Consider the following 16,380-nt stretch of genomic DNA (forward strand, 5'->3'; position numbering starts at 1 on the left):
TATTTCCCTGCTCATCACTTTGCACAAGAAAAAAAGTTCAGAGACGCACGTGCGAAATGAAATGCGGGCAAAGAGCGACACCTGTTTGCGGAGCTTCAGAGCGTCTCAGCGGCTCTGAACGCGCGTGCTGTCCTCTGGCGCCACCTGACGGTGAACGTGTGAAACTGCACCTTCTTCATTTTTTTTGTTTCACAGTTTTAAAGAGCTGGCATTCTCCTGGCACGCGCTCTGAATGAGGTGATATACGTGGTGCCTGGCAGAACATGCGTTTAGTCTCGTAATGAAGCAGAAAGCTCTCTATCAGCATCATCAACACAAGGATTCTGTTCGCAGCCATAAATATTCTTTAATACAAAAATAAATCTGCAGCAGTGATGCAAATGAAAGACTTGGACACAATGGGTTGTTTGTTTTTAACATTTTTCATAAAAGATCCATTGCTTCTTTTTCATTTAATATACTTCACATTATTTCAATTGTTCTTTGGCTACATCTGCTTTTTTCCCTCATTTAAAAGATGCTGAAGAATGAAAATGTGGCGCAAAACAACAACAACACATCATTACAGGATAATATTCCTCTCGTAGCTTCACTAATGTGATTAAACATTTCTAAGTTTTCCATGAGGCACACACACACACACACACACACACACACACACACACACACACACACCCACACACACACACACACACACACACACACGCACACACACACGCACACACACACACACACACACACACACACACAGCGCCTTTTTCCGTCCAGCGGTGGTCTTGTGTGGGGATAAAGCGGGTCGGCCTCGTAGGGGGGGCTCCGGGCTCCGTGGGGGCTTGCCACTCACTCACACACGGCTCCGAAATAACCCGAGGAGCGGACTTCCAGCTATGCGTAGTGTAGATGTCCCGCACGCCGGGTTAATAATAGGAGCGCGGTTGTCGAGCTATTTCAGAAGGGGGGAGTGTCGGCCCATTCTCATTGGATCCGTTTTATCCGCGAGTTCTCATGAAGTGCGAGTGGGAGGAGAATTTCCAGCAGCGGAGGATATCAAAAATAAACCCCCTCATGTCCAGAGAAGAGCAGAAAGTATAAATACCCCCGATGTGTCCAGACCGCGGCGGTGCTGGTGAGAGGTACAACAAGGGCTTAGCTTGGTTAGGGAATTAGAAACGACAACTCAGACGGACTGAAATTAAATACCAGACACACGTTGACTGGCTGGGGGGGAAACAACTCGTAATTTGTAGAGATCTCTGATTTAAGGAGATTCGTATTCGGGACATAGGCCTACATTGTAATAAAAAAAACCTTTTCATTGCAGAAGATGCGTTCCACTGTGTGTTTCACCTTCTCACTCCTGTGCGTAATGAGCGCGGCGCTTTCCACCCCGTTTGAGTCTGAGGATGTTGTACCTGTTCGGATAAACGCGAGAATCAGCGGCCGCTTTTGGAAAAGAAGCGAGGAACAGCCGAGATTTACCCTCAGCGCATTTGGCAAGGACTTGACCCTGAATCTTATCCCAGACACCGGCTTCCTCGCGCCGTCCTTCACCGTACAGCGCGTCAGAGCCAGAGACGTTGGTGCTTTACGCAGCGCCTCAGGTGCCCGGCCCGTCGCGGATCTCCAGACGGAGGAGAGCGGAGGACAGCTGAGGGGTTGCTTCTACTCGGGGATCGTGGATCACGACCAGAGCTCGGTCGTGGCTGTCAGTTTGTGCTCCGGCATCTTCGGCTCCTTCATAACGGAGGGGAAAGAGTATTTCATAGAGCCCAAACTTCGCGGCGGCCTGGGGCCAGACTCTGCAGAGCAACTGCATGTCATCAAGAGGAGGACATACACCAAAAGCCACGGTGTTCCCCTCCTGTTTGATTACCCGGCGACGGCGGCGGCGGAGGCGAAGCAAAACCGGGAAACTTTTACGCACGGTGACGGTGACGCACGGAGGGAACCTCGCCGGAGACGCTTTGTTTCCGCGCCTCGGTTCATAGAGACAATGGTGGTGACGGATTCAACCATGACCCACTTCTATGGAGATGAAATAAAGGTCAGACACGATGAACTCATTCTTTCCCGCACACACTGTTGATAGGAACCTAAACAAACCTTAGATTCGCAGACTGTCCCATAAACAAACGTCGAGGACGTCATCTTTCCCCCTTTATTTCCCATCCTGCTTGCAGGATTCTCTTCTCCTTCACACATATAGCGACAGGGGTTTGTTTTCTTTGTGCTGCTTCATAAAACACGTTTTGGCAGAGAGGCGGCTTCGGGAGGAAGTCGGTGGGCTCCCTGTTTTTCACAGGCTGAGTAAGAAGTCAGGCAACAGAAATGCAAGCAATGCTGAAACGCATTCCTTCGCACTTGGTCACGATTTGGCAGCTGAGCCACAGCATCATGCAGAGAAGACCCACAAGGCCTTCAATAGCGGCTCTGTTCTGTATTTACTCTTCATTGTGATTCAAAATATGATGGATGGTGACACTCTATGAAAAAATCATGCTCCATTCCTAAAATCAGTCAGCCTTTTAAACAAGAGTTGGATCCATGGTGCAGCAGTAGCAGCCAGATTCTTGTCTGTTTGTACTTAATAAGCTGCCCAGCTGCCAGACACTCCGCCTCCTCACACAGTCAAGTGAGTCTGTAAAGGCCAGAAAGATGAATTGGGTTTGCATCCCATTTTTATCACAAATTAGATTAGACTTATTTCAAGTATCATCACCCTGGGTGTCTATGAGCAGCGGCAGCTTCAGGGAGTTAAAGGCCGCAGGAAAATACGACAAAAACACGTGTGGCTTAGGTGGAAAACGTTTTTATGGGAAAATCATCCCACCCTAGAAAGAGTGAGTTCAGCAAGCCTGCTGGAAGACACTTTCCCCCACAACATTCATTGTGATTTACCAGATCTCCACTGAAACACACAACCATGACAACGCTGTGGAAAACCCCGCCTCCTATGACACAACAGGACAGCGAACAGAAACTATGGAAGCAGCTCTTTACAGCTAATGCTTTCAAACTTAACATGTAAATACATTTTTGCAGTTTAAAGTTCATAAACAGTGAAATGCTGTATATTGTATACAGGAGGAATACAGGTGGTGTCAAATTAGTAGTACAGTACAATTATTATGACATTGTCTTGTTATATATATATATATGAATATATAAATCATTTTAGATATATGACAGTCATATATGTGAAAACTAATTTCATAAAGATTGTGTTTAGTGATGTTGAAGAGGTCTCCCAGCAAACTTTGGCTTATAGCAGATATTTGGTGTCGTCCATAAGTAACAAATATTGCAGTACTAAAAGAGCAAAATATATGTTTGCAACAGCTTAGATATATACCGTGTCCACCATAGTATTGGTCACAACCTGTCACGATAACTACATTTGTTGGACGATAAATTGTCTCAGAAATAATTGCCATAAACGATATTATTGTAATTTTCAGACCTGTCGGGCTCTATTAATGAAAATGTACAACGTCTGTGCAAACACAAAAAAACATGCAACTTGTAAACACAACAGGCAAAATAAGGGATCTAGATAACTCGATAACGTAAAATGATCGAGGTCAATATATCGTACGATAACGATGATGAAGAAATGATTGAGGTCATTTCCATCATAAGATTAGGATTAGTCAATAACTTAATAATCACTGGTCCTGTCAATATGTTGTACATTAACTAGACTTTAAAATGTTCAAAGTTACGTCCATCGTACGATAAGTAGATAACGTAAACATGATCGAGGTCATGTCCATAAATCGTACGAAAAGTCAGGTTTTGTGTCAAACAACATTATCAGCTAAACATCTGATATCGGTTTAGTAATCAGGCAGAAACAACTTTCACGGCAAAATTGGTACTTGCGCTGCGTCACCCGTCACCCATTTGGTTTGAACCGTGTCATGAGCAAAAAAGTTCACGTTCATGAAAGTTTGAACTTTTTAAATGTCCCCCCCCCCCCCCCACAGCAATACGTTCTGACCCTGATGTCGATGGCTGCCCAGCTTTACAAGCACCCCAGCATAAAGAACTCGGTGAACATGGTGGTGGTGAAGATGTTGGTGGTGGAGGACGAGGAGGTCGGCCCGCAGGTCTCCAGCAACGGAGGTGTGGCTCTGAGGAACTTCTGCTCCTGGCAGCAGTTCTTCAACCCACCGAGCCAGAGGAATCCAGAGCACTACGACACGGCCATGCTCTTCACCAGAGAGGTGAGGGCAACACACCATCATCTACACATCATCTTCTAATGTTTGATGAGCGAGAGATATAGTCCAGAACTTTTGAAAAGTGAATTCTTCACCCTGGAGCCATTAGTTTGACAAAAAAAGAAAACATCTTAACTCAAGGTCCACTTGATTAACTTTTGTTTTCACGTAATGTCATCCCGAGAAACAATTTGTGTCCCTGTACAGGAACCAATAGATTACATTTCGTGACTATCTCACACACTGCGGTGAGACTGTGTTGGTATTATTCACTCGTGATTGTCTGGGATATTTTCTGCATTCAGAAGGCAATAACTCAGCAAGGATGAGTCACAAATGAAGCCCGTGAAGGAATTCAGTCCGTGGCCAGCTGTAGTACATAATGCGGTTTCTGAGCAGCAGGCTCAACCGCAGAGTCTTACAGTAACACAGGTGCATTGTGGGGCCGGTTGTGGGGTCCCAGCTGAAGAAAGAGCCCCTTCCTTTAGGGACTGTTGTCATATCTTGCAGTTTTTGCAACCCAGAAACACACATGTGTGGGATCAGAGGTAAAGGAAAGCCTTTCTAGCCCTTTGGGTAAAGTGAGGATGCTGAAAGGGGAACGTTCGAGATGGAGGACTTGTAATCTTTTCCATGCAGAGGGAATGTCAACAAAAAGCAAACAAACTGTACTTTATGGATCCTCCGACAGGAAACAGGTCCACAAGTCCTCAGGGTTTGACTTGTGATTGGCTTGTTCTGCTGTACTCGGCTGCTTTCTTACATCTGCTGTGTGCATGTGGACAAGGCGTGAGCAGACATTACACAAGACTTCTCTATTATCACGTTTCTATAGCTAGGTGCCCCGGTTACAGCTTGATTCGTCGACAAGCTTGGCGTCTGCCTACTGAATGTAAATCTGACCCTGGGTCAGGGAGATGATGAATGGAACATATGGGCTTCTGCAGTCCTGTCGTTCAGTTGTGGAAACCATCATTCACAAAAACAAAACAGTTTGTGTTTGTTTTTCCACTTCAGCGGAGATGTGCTTTGAGACGTGGAGGACGGAAGGCTCCACGTGTATCAGCTAACTTTAGTGCCGCCACAAATCAGACCCGGACATGATTGAGACACTTTAAAGGGTCAGCTTGAACGGGCGGCCGAGTCTGGGTTTAGAGATGAGTGCTCTGGTTCCCACAGTCCACTACTGGCTGCTGTGCAGCTGAAAACTCTGTTGCATGTAGTGGGAACATGTCTGTGGTCTCGTACTGTATGCGTGTCTCTGTCCGTCTGTCCGCACTACCTGCAAATGCTTTGACCCATCTTACTTTGTGTCAGCACACATGAGTGATGGATGCAATTGTGGAAAGAGGTGTACAAACACACGCTGAGCTGCGTTCAAGTGGCAGCCTCCAAGTCCAGATGTGTTTTGAATCACGGCGGGTTCAGCCCAGTGGTTTCTTCTTTGGGAGGGGGTTCTGAGGCGAGGCCACGGACCCGTCCGTCTCCGTCCTACACAGCCAGTCTTCTGGAGCCGGGGAAAGACTTCTGATACACAACGCTGTTCATTTTCCAAAGTCACAGTTGTGGACAGCTGCATGCTGAGGATATTTATTTGTTCTGTTTTATGACGGAAACACTGAGCAACATGTTTTTGATGTCTTTCGTTAAAAGCGGCGGAAAAACAACTGGACACAAATAGACAGTGAAGGATGACTGTGGATGATTGATAAAACATTCACTCAGCGCTGCCCATACACTTAATATATCCACCATTTGACGGAGTAATGTTTTTACCATAGTCCACTCTGCCAGCTGTTTCTAAGCAAACGGTCACAATTTTTTGAGGGAAAACAACCTCAACCAGGTTTAGAACAAGGTATCGAGCCAATGTTGCTCAACACGACACTGATTGACCGTGACAAGACCCGAAGCTGAGCTGAGCTGAATGAGAAAGATGGATAGATTCAAGTATGCTTCTTGGTTTCAGTGCAGTTTCCTTTTTATTGCAAGACAAAAGACAAAAGACATACAGAACAGCAGGAGGACGACAAGAGCAGTGAAAACATGGCAATAAACAAACATTCTTAAGGTAATAAGAGAGCAAGTTCATGTTTGTTGAGTGGATTTGATGTTGCTGTATGCTAGTGTGTGTGTGTGTGTGTCTGCAGCCATCTCTGGTTTAAGTCGATGCTTCGTGTGTTAAAGCTGCATTCTCTCTCGTGTCCATCAGATTAGCAGTAAAAATGAGTGTCATACAAACCACCCCGTTTTGAACATTGTGTCGCTCTGTATTAGATGCTTGTTAAACTTGATAAAAGATAATAAGGAAATTTGGTGCATGAAAATGGTCAGAATGATGATTTTGAACATCTGCCTTTGTATACTTTGGTTTGTATCAGCTGTCTCAAATCCCACATTGTGGTCCTGACCTCGGTGTCCCGGTCTCAGTGTGTTTGTTTGTGTTGCAGGACATCTGCGGACAGAAGAGCTGCGACACGCTGGGGGTTGCCGATGTCGGGACGATGTGCGACCCCAAGAGAAGCTGCTCGGTTATCGAGGACAACGGCCTGCAGGCCGCCTTCACAGCTGCACACGAGCTCGGTTAGCCTAGGTTTTATTTGCCATACGGGTGGGCTGTAGTGAGTTATCTGTGCATCTGTGAGCATGTGTTTCACCATCATTGCATCCTTTTCCCACTGCAGGTCATGTGTTGAGCATGCCTCACGACGACTCCAAGACCTGTGAGAGGCTGTTTGGAGATCTGGGAGGACATCACCTGATGGCTCCTCTGTTTGTCAGCCTCAACAAGACGGCGCCTTGGTCTCCCTGCAGCGCTCTGTACATCACGGAGTTCTTTGACAATGGACACGGTAGGAAACACTTCAGGTTGTCGCCCCCGGCGTGTTAAGTAAATCGGAAAGTAAGCAGCACTCCGGAGAGACTTTCTGCCAACGTGGACGTCTGCCAGGACACCGTGGCTCTGTCATTATGGCTGATTCACAGATGAATAGAACACACTGTCATTCCTCTCGCGCTGCTTTCCTGCTTAAACATGTCGCTCCCCTCAAATGATGGGCTGTAGAGATAGTTTATCCTGCCCTAAATGTTCTCTTTTTCCTTACTCCCCGCCTCTCTGTTTGTTCCTCCCTCTCCCTGGTCTCATGTTGTGCCTCTTGTATTGTTTGTATCCTTGCTAGACCTACGGGTCAACCTTCTTTTCCATTGAGTCATGCAATGGACTTCTTCCTGTTCTTCACCTCCTCAGCCAAAAGCAACAGCTGGTGTCAGCAAAATATGTTCTTTATCAGTTTGAAAAAAACTGTGTTGCATTCCGAACTGCGGACGTCATTGGCGACTCCAAAAAAAAAGCGTATTGAATGCAATGAAGAATCATTAGGGGAAAATACTTCATTCTCATGGAATAGTGTCGAGACTCAGAACATTATATTGCCTATAAAAGTGCACTCCATTAGTTAGATTTAAAGTATTCATTTTTATAGTCAGGACACAACTTGCTCTGAATATTTTCCCGCTGTTGTCATGCCTCACACAAACACATTTGCAACTGTCACAGTGCCGCAAAGTCCACGATCCCCACAAAGCACAATATAATCAGTCTCACACAGCGATTTGCTTTGTATTGTTACCACAGGGGACTGCCTGCTGGACGTCCCAGAGAGCACCATGCCGTTACCGAAAGAGCTGCCAGGCACCAAGTACAGCCTGGACCAGCAGTGCCAGCAGATGTTTGGAGAGGAGTTCGTCCAATGCCCCAACTCCTCAGACAGCGATGTCTGTAGCCAGCTGTGGTGTCAGGAGGACGGGACGCTGCAGTGCTCCACCAAGAACGGCAGCTTGCCCTGGGCCGACGGCACCCCCTGCAGCCGCAACGGGACCTGCCTCCACGGGGCGTGCATGCCGACCCAGGAGGTGATGCAGCCGCTGGTGAGGACGCTTCTTTATTCTGGAAAGTTGAATTCGTTGACAATGAAACACTCTTTGCTTCTACAGCTTTAGTAGGTCCGACCCAGGCGGCATTTTGGACTTATGTTCATCTGGTGACCATAAACAAGACTCCAACATAAGGCTCATGTTGCTCTCCATCTGAGAGACTAGCCATTGCTCAGATGGCCCATTTTTCAGAAACCCCAATAGTCCAAAAAATGCCCCACTAGACAGAAAGCCCATTTGTCCGACAGCCCGCTACCTCAAAAACAAAGGCCCATTGTTCGGACGGCCCATTGCTTTAACAATACACACTCTCCTTGCAACAAACTGAAGCACATGGCTATTTATGATGCAAAACAACCATGGAACTTCCGATTATTTCATCCTACTATGGCGAAGGCCTGACCCGCCCTACTCTGCCTCTGATTGGCTAGCACCATTGCCTGCCTTGGTTGGGTTTGTTAGCTTTAGGCACAAGAAGTGAGATTGGTTAGAGTAAGAATATCAGGTGAAGCCAATCAGAGGCAGAGTTTGGCAGGTCATGCCTTAGCCATAGTAGAGAAAAGAATATATTAAGACTTGAGGAGGTCTGTTAGGACAAATAGGCTTTTGTTTTTGGGGTTTTGGAATGATGGGCTGTCCGAAATGGCACGGCACCTTAACTGCTGGATTTTTGCTTATGCATTATTCATACCAACCTTATGAGGCATTATATGTGGTATTATGTGGTATTATATGTGGTATTATACTTGTTTTAGTTCTAAAGAATGTAGACGTAAGACCAAAGATTTAAACACAAGACAAAATTAAAGCTGCACAAGTATTGAAAGCATTTAATATGACCGCCAGTTAACTTTTTCTAATTTGCTTCTCCTTGCATGTTTTTTGCTGACAGTGTTTATTTGCTTGCACTTGCTGGCTGCTGAGAACTGGTTTCGACGAGTCGCTTCCTTTGAAAAATGGAATATTTGAACATCTAAAGTTGTGGGCAAACCCCAGTTGCAGATTGTGTGACACAATTGAAAGCTCCAGAAACAGTTTGATCCGGTTTTAACCACAAACAAAGACAAAAAACTTCCATTGTGAATCTGCTGTGTGAGGAAAAAACAGGGAAGTCACAAAGACAAACTCTTGAGAGTAAATACAGCGTCTCAGTTAGCGGAGGTTCTTTCAGCTTTGCAGCTGTGAGCGGTTTTAAGTAGGAATACATGAATGAGAGGTTGAGGCTTCTGTAGTAGTAATATATGGATTACAGCACCAACCCAGTTGCTTCACGATGCCTGTTTATATTTCCTTAAAGAACATTTAGAGTTTCATCTTAGCTCGCCTGCCTTGATATCTTCTCCTCGTGTTATGATCACACATCTGTTTATGAACCCAGACGTGCTGGCAGTTGGGATGTTAGCTGGTCCAAACTCATAAAACTTCTGGAAAGGACGCTCACGCCAGCAAACACACACACACACACACACGCACACACACACACACACACACACGTTGAATTGTGCCTCACAAAGCTGCAGCATGGCAGGTTCCAGTAGTGGTGAGTGACACATGTGGCAGGAATGTTGGGTAGAGGCAGACAGCGGGCACGTGCCGAACTTCAACACAGATTTAGCCCCGGAGTCGCGTCACGCCAACACACTGTGCGGCCTCCGCCTCAAACCCAGAAGCCCAGACTGTGGTTTTAAGCTGCACAGCTGAGATTGCCTTTGGCACTGAGCGCTAACCAACTACTCCTCTTTTCCCTCTCTGTGTGTTTTTTTTTTTTTGTATGGCAGGTGGCTGTGGATGGCGGCTGGAGCTCGTGGGGGCCGTGGCAGCGGTGCTCCAGAACATGTGGAGGCGGGGTGGAGTTCTCCTACAGGGAGTGCACTGACCCGGTGCCTCTGAACGGAGGGAGGTACTGCGAGGGACAGAGGGTCCAGTACCAGTCCTGCAACACGCAGCCCTGTGACGACAACGACGGTGAGGATTCACCAGGCGGCAACCTCCGGGTGTGCCGAGTGAAGCCGATGCGGAAATGTCTTAAAACTTGCATTCTCTCTAGTGTCCACCAGGGGGCGACTCCTCTGGTTGTATAGAAGTCTATGAGAAAATGACTCTACTTCTCTCTTGATTTATTACCTCAGTAAACATTGTAAACATGAGTTTATGGTCTCAATCTCTAGTTTCAAGTCTTCTTCAATACAGCATGATGTTCATTTAGTACATTATGGTCCATTTAGAGTCACACAGACCATAAAGCAGGGGATGCTTTAGGGCGGGGCTACACAGTGATTGACAGGTCGCTACCGCTACCAGAACTGTATCTCTACGTCACTCCTCCACAGTCCAAATATGCTCACTTCTGTTTATTGGTTGCGAAAAAACAACATGGCAACAGCTGTAATCCCAGATAGCGAAGCCGAACTCTAGGCTTCAAAACAATCACTTAATATCTCAAAACAATGTCTTAATATCCCAATCTAATGTCTTAGTATCTAAAAAACCTTCTCAAATTGAGGACTTACTTATAGAATAATAAAGACTTTGAGAATTTGTGAAAGTTTCTCATTGACTTCATCAGACTTACAGGATCTGTCATTTTGACAGCACTGGGCTTCCATAGCTCACCACCCTTCATTTTACTGCACATGTTGTATGAACATGTACCAAAATAAACTATTATATAATAATAAATATTATGACAAATATAGAATCAATAACATTATAGGCGCCACTCTGAGGTAATGTTTGGTGGTTTTACTTTGAAAATGACTTAGACGAGGAAATATTATCAGAGTAGCTGCTGATAATTGATCTGTCAATTGACAAATCAATTCATTTAAATGAATTAATGGACTAATTGATGATTAGTCTCTTGATGCAGTACACAGCAGGTAATCTATCAAACCGTATAATCTACATCACTACTAATATTATTATTTGAATATACATATTCAACGTATTTGACTGTAGGACTACTTTAAAATAATTATATTTTGGTAGCGCAGCTTCATCTTGTGATTGTCGACCTTTGTATACTAACCTTTCCTCCATCTTTACCCCAGGAAAGAGCTTCAGAGAGGAGCAGTGTGAGAAGTACAACAGCCCCAGCTACCTGGACTTCAGCGGGAACATGAAACAGTGGATCCCAAAGTACGCCGGTGTTTCTCCCAGAGACAGATGTAAGCTGTTCTGCAGGGCCAGAGGCAGCAGCGAATTCAAGGTGTTTGAATCCAAGGTACAGATTACTGAAGCACTCACAGCTCATAACGGCTGAAATGAATAATAATCTATAGCAGAAGGGGAATCACAGGTTAGGGGCTTCTCTCCGCAATTTACAGAACAATAAAGCACGTAATCATTGAATATCAATGTTTATCTGTATTGCATGATAATGATGAATAATCGAACTAGACGCATGGAAAATCTGACAGTTTTCTGAATTAACGTTATCATGGAGAGTGACTGGAGTAAAAGTCAAATATGTATTTGTAAAGACACTTTTTACTCTTTTATCACTTCAATATAAATCTTAACTCAAGGTCCACTCATCTTCTTTGGAGACCTCTCAAAGCTAATAAGCTTTTCCTTTCCTTCGTCAAAAGGCGTTGTCCCTGCATCTTAACACCATTGGAGAACTCTACAACATGCAGGTGACTCTGACTGTTGCTTAACACTTGTGATAAAAGGACTCAACATCACCTGCTTGTTGTGTCCCTGCAGGTGATCGACGGGACGACCTGCGGCCCCGACACCACATCTGTGTGTGTCCAAGGCCAGTGTGTGAAGGCCGGCTGCGACCAGGTGATTGGATCCAACAAGAGGGTGGATAAGTGTGGAGTGTGTGGAGGAAGTGAGCTCACCTGTCGAAAGATCACCGGCTCGTACAACAAAGCAACGTAAGTTGAAACAAATACCTCTTGCACTGCAGTAGCAGAGTCACAAAACGACTGTAGAGGCTGGTTCTGCTAACCATGCTGCTACTGAGCACTATTGTACTGAGCAGCTACTATCATCACCATCTGGAAGCACAAATTAAATCAGCTGTAAATGCATATTTGAGCCTCTTTGAAACCTGATGAGAGGCTGCAGCGTGGAAAAGCCTCGCTTCCCTCTCGCTTATCTTGATGGGAAGGTTCTGCAGCAATGAGAGCAGTTACTTTCAACGACCCAAAAAAACATCGGAAAATCCGACACGATACTGTAATTCTGTTTTATATATGACTTAGAAATCCATGAGCAGAGGTTAGAATTCAATCCGTGTATTTTCAGTTTCCCTGTTTGATCTTAGTGACGATAAAACGCCTCAATACTGTTGTATTATGATGTCATGACAGCCGCTTCACATGTACTTCATATGTTGTGTATTTTGTTAATAATTTCATCTAAAAAGTTTCCAGGAAGAAAAAACTAAAGTCCTTTTACTGCCAACAACCTGAGGCTTATGGGACAAATATGTTTCTCTATTGATAGGAAGATATGATAAAAACAACACAGCATTAAAAAACATGATGAGTACATGATAAACATCCCAAAATAAAATGTTTGCTTTACCAATATCATTTCTGTGCGTAGTACGTAGCTGGAGCCAAGAGGCGATTAGCCTAGCTTAGCATATAGTATATATAGTAGCCAGTGGAGCTGGTGGAACATGTTCTAGGTGGAGCTGTGCCACATCCCAGAATGATTTAATGCAAAAACATGAAGGTATCAAACACGCATTACTACTTTACAGTTAAATATTTAACATTTATTCCAACATGAAAAAAGCAGAAAATAACACTTTGATAAACACGTCAGGACATCTTATTTTAGTCTCAGTATAATATAATAATATATATATCATATAATAATATTCTGTATAATATAATAATGTATATCATACAATAATATTCACTATAATATAAAACACACACACACACACACATATATATAATTATTTATTTATAACTATATATCCATTTCTCAGGTGCTTCATGTCCCTTATTTGTAATTTCCAACTTCCGGTTCAAGTGAGGAAGCAAGCTTCCGGTTCAACCGGAATCGAGGAAATGACAAATTTGTATTTGTTGTGGCTCAAGGTGGGGCGGTGCCCTAGCGCCCTCTATTGACCAGCCGCCACTGATAGTAGCTATGATGATACAGAGGTTCATTATATTGCGAGATATTGTGATTTAAAGAAAATCTAATATTCGGAAAACTGTCATATTATAAAGAACGCACCACCATATGCATGAATCTGCATTCATCACAATCCCTTTAACAACACATAGCACTATTTTTGTGCAATCTGAGCCGCTGTCTGCCACCAATCTTTGCATGTAAACTCTTAATATAAAATTGATGCAGTGTTTTTTGAGAGTCGATACAGTATTACAAAAACATAATATCAATATTTTGTTACACTACCTTCCACTTAACATCTCAGTTTTATTAATAAATTGTATGGACCTGAGTCAGATGACAAGATTCCTACCAATGTCATGGCTGTCTGTTTAATATAAGCCGGTACCTCTATTTCCTAAGTGCATGGAGAAGAGAAAAAGTCAGAAGAGGTAAAACTCCAGCAACACTTGTAGTTTCCTGAAAGATTTCATTGTTAGACCAACGAGTTTCAGCTTGTGGCTTTCAACAGAGTCGTCCTCATTAAATGTAAGCCTACAGTCAGCAGCCCGTTAGCTTCCTTAGCTAGCCCGGCTCTGTCTGTTAGCGCTTTTATCCAACATTTCAAACTTTTGCATTAGCTAGTGAGCTTTACAGGTATTATTAGGCTTGTTTTTGAGCATTTGAGAAAGCTATGCTCCCTAGAAAAAGCAAATATCACCCATATTGTTGAACTGTATCTTTAAAGTAAGGCAACAAAGTGTGAACATTATTTAAATCCAGTTCTTTGTTTCTTTTCTCTACCAGTTATGGATACAGCGACATTGTCACGATCCCTATTGGCGCTACTAACATTGACATCAAACAGCGGAGCCACAGGGGAATCAAACATGACGGGAACTACCTGGCCATAAAGAGGCAGAGCGGCGGTTACATCCTCAACGGTAACTTCTCCGTGTCCACGGTGGAGCAGGACATTCCCGTGCTGGGTGCCGTGCTAAAGTACAGCGGATCCTCCACCACGCTGGAGAGGATCCAGAGCTTCAGGCAGCTGAGGGAGGTCATCACCATCCAACTCCTCGCCACTGCCGGGGACGCCAACCATCCCAAGGTCAAATATACTTTCTTCATCCCCAGAGATGTGACCTTCAACAAATCCAAGGAGAGGAAGGGCTCGTCGCTGTCCTTGCATATGATCCATCCGTTCGGTGTGCCCGACTGGCTGCTGGGGGAGTGGTCTGAGTGCTCCAAGAGCTGTGGCTCCGGGTGGTCCAGGAGGAACATTGAATGCCGTGACAGCGCGGGCTTCCTGTCCAGCCAGTGCGACAAAGACCTGAAGCCCGTGGACATCAGGCCCTGCGGGGATCTGCCGTGCCCCATGTGGCAGATGGGACCTTGGTCCGTCTGCTCGCGAACTTGTGGCCAGGGGGAGCGCCGCCGCAGCGTCTTCTGCATAGACTACACGGGGAAGACTGTTGAACCAGAGAAGTGTGATGCAAACAAAATCCCAGAGCCCGTCTCCGGAGAATGTCTCAACCAAGAGTGCTTATGAGGAACATGAGTAGAGTGAACTTTCCGTTTTTTGGTCCGACTGCACTTACCAAGCAATGGATGGATTACTGAATGGGCACACTGGGCACAGGCCAAAGTGTCGGCGGCAGAGACACAAAACAACCACAAAGAGACACAACACTACAGCAAAGAGACACAAAACAACGACACAGGCACACAAAATAACCACAAAGAGACAAAATAACCACAAAGAGACAAAGAACGACTACAAAGGGACACATAACCACAAAAAGACAGATAACAACTGCAAAGAGACAATAAACAACCACAAATATACACAAAACGACCACAAAGACACACAAAACGACCATAAATGACCACAAAGAGACACGAATGACTACACAGAGGGGGGTTTACATGCCTGTGCCTTTGGGCCCATTGGCTCATAATCTGTCCGAGTTACCAGCTGATCGCATCAAGTCACATCAGGAGCATTTGCCTGAATATTGTTTTGTCATCTTTTATTGACAACCACTATTTGAAACCATGGAGATCTACCTCAGGATGTACATGTGATGCTATGTATAGATGCTAGATGAAGGTGCTGCGTGTGCGTTTTCTAGTCCCACTTTAAACAGAAACTTGATCTGTTTGGATGAAGTCTGGTATAATCTGCAGTACGTCTTTCTGAGTGAGCTATCATTGAAGGTGGGGCTAGATTAATGGCATGAAACCTGCTGTCGAAGACCAGCACAGTGTAAATATACCTCCAACTGTCCTCAACCGAACTCAAGCCCCTATAGAGCTTTGATCGAGCCATTTACCTGTTATTGAGGTAAGAACATACGATTGATGCATTGGAACTTTAAGCCTCTGGGTAATGCACTCCTGTTTGATTGTTTCTCATTTCTACACACGTACCGACGTTCTTCAAACGATTGTCTTGAAAATTAGCATTTTTGAACTGTAGGAAAACCATTCAGTGAAACTAAATCTGACAATATTTAAGCTTCTGTCATAACAGATCGTGTCAATGCCGAACTAGACGTGTATAATTTATAGAAATTGACAGAATTTGAGTTTACACAATGTGTCAAATAAAGTAGGCTCGATAATGACTTTCCCTCTGCCCTGCAGTTTCATTGTAGAGCTTTTCAGGCGCATTATAATGTAGTTATAATGCAGTTATAATGCAGTTGTAATGCAGTTATAATGCAGTTATAATGAAGTTATAATGCCACACGTTTCTTTGGAGGTGTTTTTTGTAAGTTAAGTGATAAGCATACTATCTATCGTGTATATATAAAAAATAACATATTTGTTAATGCATCATATGCAGAACGCTCACAGTTGTTTTCAGACTCTTGTATGTATATTTGATTTCTTCATTCCTGTTGTTAATTTACATTATGTCATAAAACAAACGAGATGGAGCATTAGGCCTATATCCCTTCAGTGAAGGACCATGCTATTTTTATTATTACAGCTTCCTTTTTAAGCTATTTATTTTTGTAATATTGTAATTAACATGGCAGATGCTGCTGTCTTTGTGATTTTTGCCTATAAAAATGGTCAAATAAACACATTTATGTCAACATATGAGTCTCCTTTCCTGCTACGTTTG

General features: G+C 44.2%; 1 protein-coding gene across 1 annotated transcript; it reads left to right on the top strand.

Moving 5' to 3' along the window:
• Positions 1 to 1,324: 1,324 nt before the first annotated feature.
• LOC142938665 (A disintegrin and metalloproteinase with thrombospondin motifs 8-like) lies at positions 1,325 to 14,796 on the top strand. The gene is made up of 9 exons (XM_076081979.1): positions 1,325 to 2,044; positions 3,987 to 4,226; positions 6,674 to 6,806; positions 6,908 to 7,075; positions 7,858 to 8,150; positions 9,935 to 10,121; positions 11,207 to 11,379; positions 11,865 to 12,040; positions 14,052 to 14,796. Exons 1-9 carry the CDS (start codon positions 1,325 to 1,327, stop codon positions 14,794 to 14,796), a joined length of 2,835 nt encoding a protein of 944 aa, XP_075938094.1.
• The last annotated feature ends 1,584 nt before the right edge of the window (positions 14,797 to 16,380 follow it).

Source organism: Anarhichas minor, unplaced genomic scaffold (genome assembly GCF_050575085.1).
Source record: "Anarhichas minor isolate MPS153535 unplaced genomic scaffold, ASM5057508v1 ptg000088l, whole genome shotgun sequence".
Classification (NCBI taxonomy): domain Eukaryota; kingdom Metazoa; phylum Chordata; class Actinopteri; order Perciformes; family Anarhichadidae; genus Anarhichas; species Anarhichas minor.

Coding starts and splice junctions, on each gene's coding strand:
- LOC142938665 (XM_076081979.1), top strand. CDS start 1,325: ATGCGTTCCACTGTGTGTTTCACCTTCTCACTCCTGTGCGTAATGAGC. Junction 2,045..3,986: donor TCTATGGAGATGAAATAAAG/GTCAGACACGAT, acceptor CCCCCCCCACAG/CAATACGTTCTGACCCTGAT. Junction 12,041..14,051: donor GGCTCGTACAACAAAGCAAC/GTAAGTTGAAAC, acceptor TTTCTCTACCAG/TTATGGATACAGCGACATTG.